This window comes from Micrasema longulum, unplaced genomic scaffold, assembly GCF_059751315.1.
Source record: "Micrasema longulum isolate JH-2025_06_02 unplaced genomic scaffold, ASM5975131v1 h1tg000037l, whole genome shotgun sequence".
NCBI classification, from domain to species: domain Eukaryota; kingdom Metazoa; phylum Arthropoda; class Insecta; order Trichoptera; family Brachycentridae; genus Micrasema; species Micrasema longulum.
This window is the reverse complement of record NW_028277244.1, coordinates 583,761-595,062: the sequence shown is the minus strand read 5'-3', so window position 1 is coordinate 595,062 and position 11,302 is coordinate 583,761. Positions and strand designations below refer to the sequence as shown.

The window sequence follows — 11,302 nt, the reverse complement described above, 5'->3', positions numbered from 1 at the left end:
TTTGTTTTTTCAATTTGGTTTTAATTAAAAATAGTTACAATAAAAACACATAAAGATCGATAAATTTAATCAGTCTAAGGCCCGTTTCACACCACGGTAAAAATACACACGGCACGATAAAATAAGTTAGGGTGGAGTATTATACGTACTTATTGTGTAAAAAAGATTTTTTTTGTTGATTTAATGCCAGGCAAACGCAATAACCCGTACACCATGACACCGACTAACAACTACTTGGTTTTCTTTTGCAGAGTTTTCATACGAGAGTAGCCGTTAAATAAATTTTAAAATAAAAATATAACGAATTTCAATCCACCCTAATTTTACCGTGCCATGTGGATTTAGACATTTCGCGTAAAATTGGTCTAATATTATAGTATAAAACCTGTATTATACGGATCAGAAAACTGGTTCGAGAACTGACAAATTTAAGAACACGTTCTAATTTTGATATCATTTTATGATTCAAAAGAGAATAATATGTTTATATTAATTTACAAACGTGCATATTCCCGTCATCTCATTCCTTGTCAGCAAGACCATTTCGATGTATTTATTGAGTAAGCAAAACGCGTATTTAATGAGTATTACTTATTGCGCATGCTCATAGACAGATTCGGAGTCAGAAAATGAACCGTGGAATACATGAACTTTAAATTTGCAAAATTAGACACAAGATTTATTCAATATGTATATTTTTTGGTGATCCCGTGTAAGGTGGATTCGTTCCAACGTTTCGGCTACCATTGCAGGAGTTATCTTCAGGCTAAACTGTGTGAAGATGTCTCCTGCTTATTTAATTAATAATAATAATAATATTTCGCTGATTTACATAGCGCCATTTTTGTGAAAAATCACCTTAAGGGCACTTTACAATTGTATACGTAAACATGTATTCTAACTAAGCTATATTGACATTATATTTTCTGATTTAAAATTGAGGATATGAAAAACTAAAGAAGTGAGATTTTAGTTGGGATTTGAACTGACTGGGACTGTCGATGATTTGTAAGTTCGAAGACAACTAGTTTCAGGCAGAGGGGCCGGCAACGGCAAAAGCACGATCTCCGAATCTAGTGTTTGGAGAGCGCTGGATTTCATCAACTCAAGACAAGATCTGTATAAACGAGCACTAAATAAATAGTCCATATCTTGTGTTGATGTCCCTTATGTTTATCAATGCTTCTTTTATTTAAAAAAATATTTTTAACAGTTCTTATATTGTAATATTAATACGCTATAAATTTTATAAATGTCCGTTAATAAAGTTTCCTCTGCCTGAGTCAAGTGCTGACCTAAGAGTAGATTTTCTTTGACGTGTATTTTCTCTAATATAGAGGTCCGATAGGTATTTTGGAGTAATTTCGTGAAAATATTTTAACGCTGTGCAGCAAAGCTTGTATTTTATTCTCTCTGGGCTTTTTAACCACAACAAATCTAACGTACACGGGATCACCTAAAAAAGATACACGTTGATAACAGTGACCGTAAAAACCTAGATTTCTTGCTCAGATTTCTGATCAGTGTAATGTGTTCTATAAATCAAATAGTAACATTGAGAATTTAACATCTCTCAAATAAGACGTTACTATGAGTAAGGTAAAATATCAACAATAATACAATAGGGTTATTTCACGATTAAAATGTGACCCCAAATGCCCATGTTTTGAATTTAAAGAGTAACCAAAAAATTATAACGCCCTCGTAAAACACAATGCTGTAAATACAAAATGAAACATTTAGAAAAAGACATGAGACCGGCAATGAGGGGAAAGGTTTCAAAATGCATTATACGAGGGTTTGAAATGAAACTGTGCAATGAGCTTCTATACAAAGACGTTTGACTCAAACACGGGAGGTTCCGGGGTCAATTCCCGGAGAAAACACAAAAATTAATATGATTTTCCTCAAGCCTGGGTGTTCATTTAAAAAAAAAACTATATTTACAATTGAAATCAACGCTGACGCAACATACGCTGAATTAAAAGGGCATTTATTGAATTAATCCGAACTCTTGCGTTTGACGGCGATCCGATCCGATCAAATGCACTATTATAATTAAAGGATATACAGCATATAAAAGATGGATGTCAATTTTTTATATGTTTTAAGCTTATAGTGGCATCTGACTGCAGTTCACATGATCTACATTTTATTTTTATAAAATTTGGCATGCAGGCTCCACTTTCCAAGATAATTGAACAAGAAAAAAAATGCACACAGGGGATAAAGGGGGTTGTCAGTTTAATAATGGAAATAAAGCGATAGTTTAATATTAAAGGAAACCATTTTAGATTATATAAAACAGTATAGGTTATTTAGATTGAACAGGTTAGTTTATTTTATTGTCCCGAAAACTTAAAAACGTTATATCTCAAAACTTATTTTTTGACATTCATCCTTTATATTCTATACCCTTTAATTTGGTACATGTTTTTAAAATACAATTTTCTAAACAAAACACTTATGAAGAATCATACACTTTAATTTAGGTTTATGAAGTAATCCTACTGTCAAACAGTTTTTTAAAGTAGCATTTTTCAAATGACATAATACACGCAAGTCATATAATAAAATATATATTAGGTCGACTTGTGACAACCAACTGACTTAATTCTTCTCGTAAAACATCAACCTTAATTGTGGGTTTTTATAAATGTTTTTTTTGGAAGGAACAGCCCAAGCCTTAAAAAATGTTACCCACAGTTTCTAGGTAAGAGACAGAATGTTTGAATATCGTGCAGTTAAGAATAAAGAAAGTATAAAAATGATTGAAATTATAAACGCCTGTATCTTGGGAACCTGCGTTATGTAAAAAAGGCCAATATTATATTTGAATTCCTTGGCGATAGATACCAAATAACGAAGGGGAATTATGAAATTTCCGAGCCCCTCAAAATTTCATTGGGAGTACCACAAGGATCGGATCTCGGACCGGTTTTGTTTATTATATACATAAATGATATTGTCGAAACATTAGAATATTCAAAAATAAGACTCTTTGTAGACGATGCCCTAATATATATATCGGGAGAAAATTATAAAACAATTATGGACAGACTAAATCATGATCTTAATAATGTATCACTGTGGCTAAAAATTAATAAATTAAAAATAAATGTTAACAAAACTAAATATATGAATATAGGAAACAAAAGAATAGAAATTACACCATCAATTGTAATAGAAAATGAAAAACTTAATGAAGTCACTGAAATTAAATATTTAGGTGTAATGTTGGATTCAAAACTTACATTTCACCAAAACGCTAAGATGGTAATAACTAAGATTGCAAAAAAAATATCAATTTTGGGAAGGATCAGAAGATTTATTGATAAGGACTCTTGCAAAACTATTTACAAAGCAATTATTGAACCACACGTTAACTATTGTAGTAGCATTTTATTTTTATCAAACAAAGAAAACATAGATAAACTAACTGTATTACAAAATAAAGCCTTTAGAATCATTTTGAAAAAAAACAGATACACGAGGGTAAAGTCGATGGTGAATGAAATGAAATTATTAACATATAAACAAAGAATATTTTACAATACAATGATATTTGTTCATAAAATTATAAACTCTAATAAAAAAACAGAATTTTGGAAAAAAAAATGATCGGAACCAGCATGAAAGTCACAAAATTCATTTTTATTTAAAGCAATTAAAAAGTATTACGAAATAGAAAAAAATATTTATGAAGAAAAAAACATCAAAATTTAAAATAATGGTCAAGACATATGTGATAAACAATTTATAAATTAAATATATTTGCAATGCTATTATTAGAACACACATAACAATATGTATGATATGTGTGCCCTACTTTAAGATTTAAATTTTAAAAAATAAAAAAATTCAGGAGAAAAAATACTATCGGAATCACATGGGCAGTTTTATTTTTGTATTATGCTTATAAGAATTCTTAACTCATAAACAGGATTGTTTGGTTTGTGAATGTCTCCTCTTTTTTGCAGTGGCTTTTTTCAATGTTTGTTCTGTACACATTACTTTAAGTCAAGAAACTGCGCAGACAAATGTCGCTAGCCACGCGCAGGAAGAACAAGGCTAATTTTAATTTAGGCTATTTTTGGTGCTAATTTTTAACCCAAAGAATTGTTTTCTAAAAAGACTTACTTTTCAACCTTTTTTGAAAAACTAAATACACCAAAACCAGCGTGTAACATCTTCATTAACCTATCACAGCAGTTTTAAAAATACAAATACATATTTTCTAATTGCTGTACACATTAAAAACAATATGAAGAAACATAATCTTGCGAACAACTTGTACTATTTACGTGGATGTGGGGTAGGTTGATCACAGATCACTTAAGAAAACATGTACTATTAAACTATAGTCCTTAAAATATAACTTGATTAGAATGACAGTTGTCAGCAAAAGTGACGACATAACTTTGTAGTAACGTCTAAGGAGTGATTTATATTGACACACGAAAAATCATTCGTATCTGGCACGTTCATTTATTTTTTTAACACAATGCTTGACATATAAATCAAAATAAATGTACAAAATCAGCATTAAAACTAAAAAAAAGAATCAAATTAACCTAATTATTTACGACTTTCTTACAAGGTTACATTATTTTGCAAAAGTGTTAGAGATAAGACAAATTGATTAATGTGAATTGATCGAATAAAAAAATAATTCGTGTGATGTTGTTCATGAAAAAGAGGGTAAATGTCTTATTTTTTGGTGAATAATTGTCTTAAACACACTATAATAGCAATATTTTGAGTTTGTCCATATTTTTGTAGACAAGGTGTGAATTCAACTCCCCGGGGAGCTGTTTATATAAACATATTACAACAGAGATAAAGAACATTTTAGAGAAGCTAATATAGAAGTCTAGGCATCTACAGGGCTTATGAACTGTCAATGGCTGGTTTAAGTGGCCACTTTACGCACTTTGCGCACTTTACGCACACAAAAATTTGGACAAACTCAAAATATTGTTGATAAATCCACCTGGTCCATGAAGAAGTATAGAAATTGAAAAAATAACATTTTCGAGCGTTGCCTAGTATGTAGGTGAAATAATTCAATTAGGTTAATCTCACCCGCATAAATAAAGGTTACAGCTCTTTAACTTCACAAACATCAATAGATGAAAGAATTTAAGGAATAAAGATGTTCAAATATGGGTAGAATGGTGAATGTTACACAGTGCGTAAAGTGGCCACTTAAACCAGCCATTGATAAGCCCTGTAGATGCCTAGACTTCTATATTAGCTTCTCTAAAATGTTATTTATCTCTGTTGTAATATGTTTACACTATAATAGGCTTGTTTTTGCGTTTTTATATCAATTTTCGGAAACAGAGTTTCATGTTTGCCTGAAAAACCTGATAAAATCGATTTGATCGGAGATAAGTAATTTCCAATCACTAGTGACATTAGTTTGACGGCTATCACTTCAATCAAGCTATATTTTAAGGACTATAACTAACCTAATTTTAAAACTTTGTACAGAATATCGATAAATAGGATTATGTATTGAAATTTCCCAATCGGAATTCAGTTATCACGTTTTGGATCGCAAGTTGTAATTTCAACGCGTCTCTAAGTGGCATGTTGTTCAATTGAGTGGCAATACTTCGACCAAACATGTCGAATTCCGTTTCACTAGCCTCTTTCGGGGGGGGTTTTGATGTAGACGCATTCAGTTCTTTAATATTCGGTTTCACGTCTACCTCCTCAACATCATCGGGAATTTCTTCGGGTTCAAACTTGATATCGTGTTCTGTGGCTTCGAACAACTCCTGGCTCGCTTCTTGATCGTCGTCTGCTATACTGTTGGTGTCGTAGAAGTCCTCTTCGATGGGGATTTCCTGTTTGATGATGTATGATGAGGAGGGAGCGCCGAACCCGGAAGGTCCAGCGTTCTGGAAAGAAAAACACACATTAGATAAAATAGAAAAATCGTCAAAACCATAGAATTAAGAATAGTCCAGAAGGAGCGTAGAATCATATTTGAATCATCGGACTGTGTCCAATAATTACCCCACTCCGGCTTACTTTCGCCGCGCGTATTCGTGAAGTCGCCGGGTAATGTTGCTTGATGGGAAAAAAAAATCATAACACAAAAAAAAGTAATCTGTTAATTTCTCTAAAATTTTATTGTGCACGCGGAAACATTGATTGACACAGCAGAGTAGATAAGTAAAGGGTCATTTTTTTATTATTTATTTTTATTTTATTTATTGGGGATATCAACAGTAATACATGTAACAAAAATACAACAAATAAAATATACAGAGAATAAAACCAATGACAGATATCCACAGAAATACATTAAATACACGTACAATACATAGTGTGTTTGTGTGAGTGTAAGTGAGTGAGAGGGTGGGTGTTATATTGGAATGAGGGTGGACATGTGTGTAAATATTGCACAAGTGTCAAGTGTAATTTAATAAGAGTAATTGAATGAATGAACTTAGAACTTAAAATTTAAAACAAATTTTATTTTACATAAATCGGATATTTTTATATCATGTTAAATAATATTTGTTGTTTTAAAGATAATGTCGGCCAAATGTCCCACACGGCGTTGTTTAATCTGATGTCTGATTTTCATTAATTCTTTCATTAGATGGTCAAAGTAGGGTAAAAAAAATTACTACCCTGGCAACACTAACGAAATTTTCATTTTGTTTCTTCGACAATCTGACAGATGGAAAAACAATTCAATTTTTAAGTAATCCATTTGTTATATATACATTCATTTGCAAATTACAGATGAAATATGATTGCATCATATTTCTTTAAGATCCTAGCAGTAAATCTAAACTTTAAAAGGACACAACGCGGCATAGTTAAATTCAAATCAGGAGTTGCGTACTGAGCGACGTCTACAAAGAAACTAATAGGTCAAAACATAAACCTACTCATTTATTAGTAGTTAATGCGGTTTCTGGACTATTCTTAATTCTATGGTTAAAACCATAGAATTATAAGAGTCCAGAAACCGCGTACGCGCATCAAACTGAAGCCGACTAAATTACTTATAAATGAGTAGTTTTACGTTTTGGTCGTTAGTTACTGTGTAGACATCGCTTAGTACGCAACTGCCGATTGAAATTCAACTATGCCGTGTTGTGTCGTTTGTAAGTGTCAAAACACTGCTGGGATTAAAAAAGAATAGGGTGGGATCACATTTCGTGTGTAAGTAGCGAATACACAAATAATTTTATTTGAGAATTCGATTATTTTACAGTCTAAGTCTGTCAGATTGTTAAATAAAACAAGGTAGACATTTTGTTAGTATTGCCAGGTTGTCGATTTTTTTACCCGGCTTTCCGTTAATAAATCTTAGTATAATATTAAACAGTATTAATTTGCTTAATAGGGTATTGTCACTCGGGAGGAATATCGTATTTAACCTACTCCAAAAAATAAAAGATTTTTTTAAAGATTCTCCTAGTGTTTATATAAACCCTTTTATGAATATTTTTATTCATTATTTTCGTTTGGAAAATAAGGTCTTTCGAAAACGATCGTTTCGTAAGTTGGTAATAAATTTTGTCACAGAAGTTCACGAGTAATGCATTCATTTTTATGTTGGTAATGCAACAGGTCACAGATAGAAATAAAAGGAGAGTTGTCTATGCATATTATCTTAACCCCCCCCCCCCTTACCCACTCCACACTCCAGTTCCAGGCACAGACAGAAGAAAGTGAAAACGGATTACTTCTTACATCTCGAATTTCTTTTATTATTTTATGGTTTTCAACTTCTTCTAAATTAATTCAATTTATCAAAAAAATTATAAATCACAACTCGTAGCGTTTGATAAGTGACAGGACGCCGTAAATGTAAACAAACGACACATAGAAAAAGGAAGCTATCTACAATATTCTATAAAATCTATAGACAATGAGGAAAAAACAATCGGTGGCGTCACAGAACATCCGAAGACGTCATACTTGATTACGTCACAAATTGTTCGTTTTTGGCACCATTCAAATTACTAAAATATAATCCTTTATATCTCCCTTATTTCTTAACAGATTTTAATAAGAATAGTACCGGTCGGCTTGTGATTTTTTAGATTAATTTATTAATTAATATCCATTAAAATTGCGCATTACAAAAATATATTATTTATGTTTGCCTAATTAAAGTGTCTGGTTTTTTTTTATAGTCTAGTCAATAAAATATTTTTTGTGGTAAAACATAGCATAACATTACACAAAATTATCTTATCCGCGCGTAATTATTATAATTGTTCGCGGTCTGGTAACATTACGCGGCCACTTCACGCATGCGCGCAGGCGGGATGTCAGACTTTTGGACACAGTGCAATGTATGCAAACATAATTCTACGCGCCTTCTGGTATATTATAATTCTACGGTTAAAATTATGCTTTGCTTCTAAGCTGCACTCTTTTATAAAATAAATATTTATCAAGGAGTACAAATCGATGCGGGAATTAAATCAAATGTATAAACGTAATAATAACACACAAAAAAATAAACAGAAAAAATGGAAACATTTATTTTCACATGTGACTTTTAAAAATCTCTGGTGCTTTGTAGTCCATAAATTTCGATTTGCAGTCTCATTCGCGGTAGTAAAACAGTATTTGGCAATGATTTACATGAATTCTGATATTGCCATCGACTGTCTGTCTGTGGGTAACAAGAAAAGAAAAGTTGAATTGGCCATTTTTGTTCCTTGTTTTGAACATTCCCTGGAGAAACAGTCGGACGACCTTCATTTCTTACCTACAAAATAATTAATAATTCAACACAGTAAGTCGGGTTGTGGTCCCGTGGCTAGTGTCTCGGACTCACAGACCAAAGGTCCGTGGTTCGAATCCCACTCTACCCCAACTTGATTCCATTTTCTAATAGTGAGTTATTTACAACTCGTTGAGAATGGCCCTCAAAATTAAATATTTGGGTAAATCATAAGAACGCAAATATTTCTTTTTTTAAAAAAAAAAAAATAAATAAAATTATTAACATAATCACGGTAAAACAGTTCAATCAATATTTTCACAAAATCATCACATCAAAAACTAGTACATACTTAGTATGGATCAATAAAAATGAACACACTTGTTAAAAATCATTATTAAAATGCGAATAAAACAAAATAATGTTATTTAATTTATATTATTTTATTTGTGAAACCAACAGTTCTACATACATATTCATAGTAAACAAACAGAAATAGTGCATAAACTCAGAGCCAATAACAAATTTCCACAAAGTGTACAAAGTTATTAATAAAGAAAATACGAGGGTTGTGTAAAAAATAAGTTTCTTAATTTTTTTTGAGGTTTAAGGCATTTTTATTTGAACTGAAAAATACATCATTGGAAAGCTTAATTTCTTAACTATTTTTCAACATAATCACCAGATTTTTTAACGCATTTTTGTTGGCGACTAATCCACTTTTGGAATCCAACTTCAAAGAAGTCCGCCGCCAGTCCGTGGCCAATGAATGGCCGTTTAAGGTTTAGCTTGTAGTGAAATCCTCATTAAAGGTATAAATTTCATTATTTAAGCGTACAAAATAAAAGAAAACATTATAAAAACACATGAATTTTTCTTAGTACTTTTACTTTTTGATTGAAATTCGAGTATTACAATAATAATAAATATTACTCTGAAAAAATAGTAGAATTACAAGTGAATGACCGCTACTACCCTAGTCAAAATAATACTCAGATTTAGTTACATCATAACACTATAAAACACCCTAACACATTAGAATATGGATATATTCAAAGAATTGCATAAGAAATAGCATCAAATAAAACACTTATCACACCTTTCCCTATAAAAACGCTATCAATCTCAGAACAATAACGGGAAGACGCACTATAACCTTTTGACAACTCACAGTTCAAAACTAAAAGATTTGTTTCTTACCAAAAGATGTGTCCGCCTACTGCTTTTGTCATAGTTTCTAGTGTTAAAAGTTTTTTGACTGGACACTTGTAGCAATTCTTATTATATTGTGTTTTATTAACCAATGATCATTTACTGGTGCTTTGACCCAATAACAACATTAAAGGCGGTTCTAGTTTTCATGAATACGTATTTTTAACATCGTTTTTCTGTCACTCTCTCGCAAATGCCTCCCCGATACCGTGCATAAAGACAAATGCACGTCGGACTGATTTTGCCTAACTAAAATCGACAAAATCGTCGTATCGCTGTCCTGTTTTCTGCAGCCCAAAACCGAACCAATTTCGCTGTTTTGTTTTTATAAAAAGAGTATCAGAATGGAATTTTCTGTGCCGGTACCTTTTTCCATTTTTCTAAATTATTTATCAAATTTGTACATTGTACGTCCGAAGACGGCAGATTAAACTGGGCGTTTATTGGGTATTTGTATGGTCCTAGCTTTCATACGAAACAATTTATCAAAATCAACAGAGACACGCAAGTGGTAAATATCTATAGTGTGTAAAAAATCGTTGCTGCATTGCCATAATCCAAGGGAAAAATACGGTAAAACGTTTATATAAAGAAAGGTGAGACCGCGTTTTCTCTTAAAACTCTGAAATCATTTCTGAACGTTGATTTTGTAAAGCTGGTTCAAATTTCAATTAAATTGAAAGACATTTCATTCTAAAAAAATTATTAAATTAAATAGACATCAGTAAATTTTTTTCTTACTTTTTTGGTAGATGAGGGGCCTTAATTATCAATTTGAAAGATATCTTCTTGATCTTTATTTAGTTTTTTTTAAGTTTTCTGAAATGTAAAGATAACACATTTGGAAATTAACAATGTAACTTATACAGACCCACAGCAGGTGAAGTGAACCAATTGACAAAATGGTAAAACTTTTGTATTTAAAGTTTTAACTCGATAAGTTTTATGTCATTTTTTTTTACTAAACCGATTCAATATTTTTTTATTGACATGGATGTTTTGAATATAAATAAACTAGGAAAAAATGTTTTTGGATTATATTGATCACAGAAATTTTCAATAAGCATCAAATATCAAGACTCTTTATAGCTCAACTGTTCGCCCTCTTCTAGAATACGCCTCCGTGGTCTGGTCTCCATTCTATGTGGATCGCATAAATCACATTGAATCAATCCAACATCGCTTGCTTCGAAAAGTAGCGTGGATGCTGGACTAGAGAGAGGTTATTATTCTTATGCTGATATAGTCATTGTTAAATATTTCTAGTCTACAAAAACGTAGAACTAACATTGACTCCATATGTATGTTCGGCATACTAAATGGTATAGTCGATGTGCCATCATTACTGGGAGAAGTAAAATTCCACATTCCGGCTCGTAG

At 31.6% G+C, this 11,302-nt stretch overlaps 1 protein-coding gene across 6 annotated transcripts in view; it reads right to left on the bottom strand.

Annotated features, from left to right (window-relative positions):
- Nucleotides 1–11,302, bottom strand: part of LOC148285393 (THAP domain-containing protein 2-like) — a 143,319-nt gene continuing 132,017 nt past the window's right edge. For all 6 annotated transcript variants that reach the window (XM_088225663.1, XM_088225628.1, XM_088225645.1 and 3 more), the window contains one exon: nt 1–5,909. In XM_088225663.1, the coding sequence (XP_088081789.1) occupies nt 5,514–5,909 (396 nt within the window). In that variant the 3' untranslated portion in view covers nt 1–5,513. The remainder of the gene's footprint in view (nt 5,910–11,302) is intronic.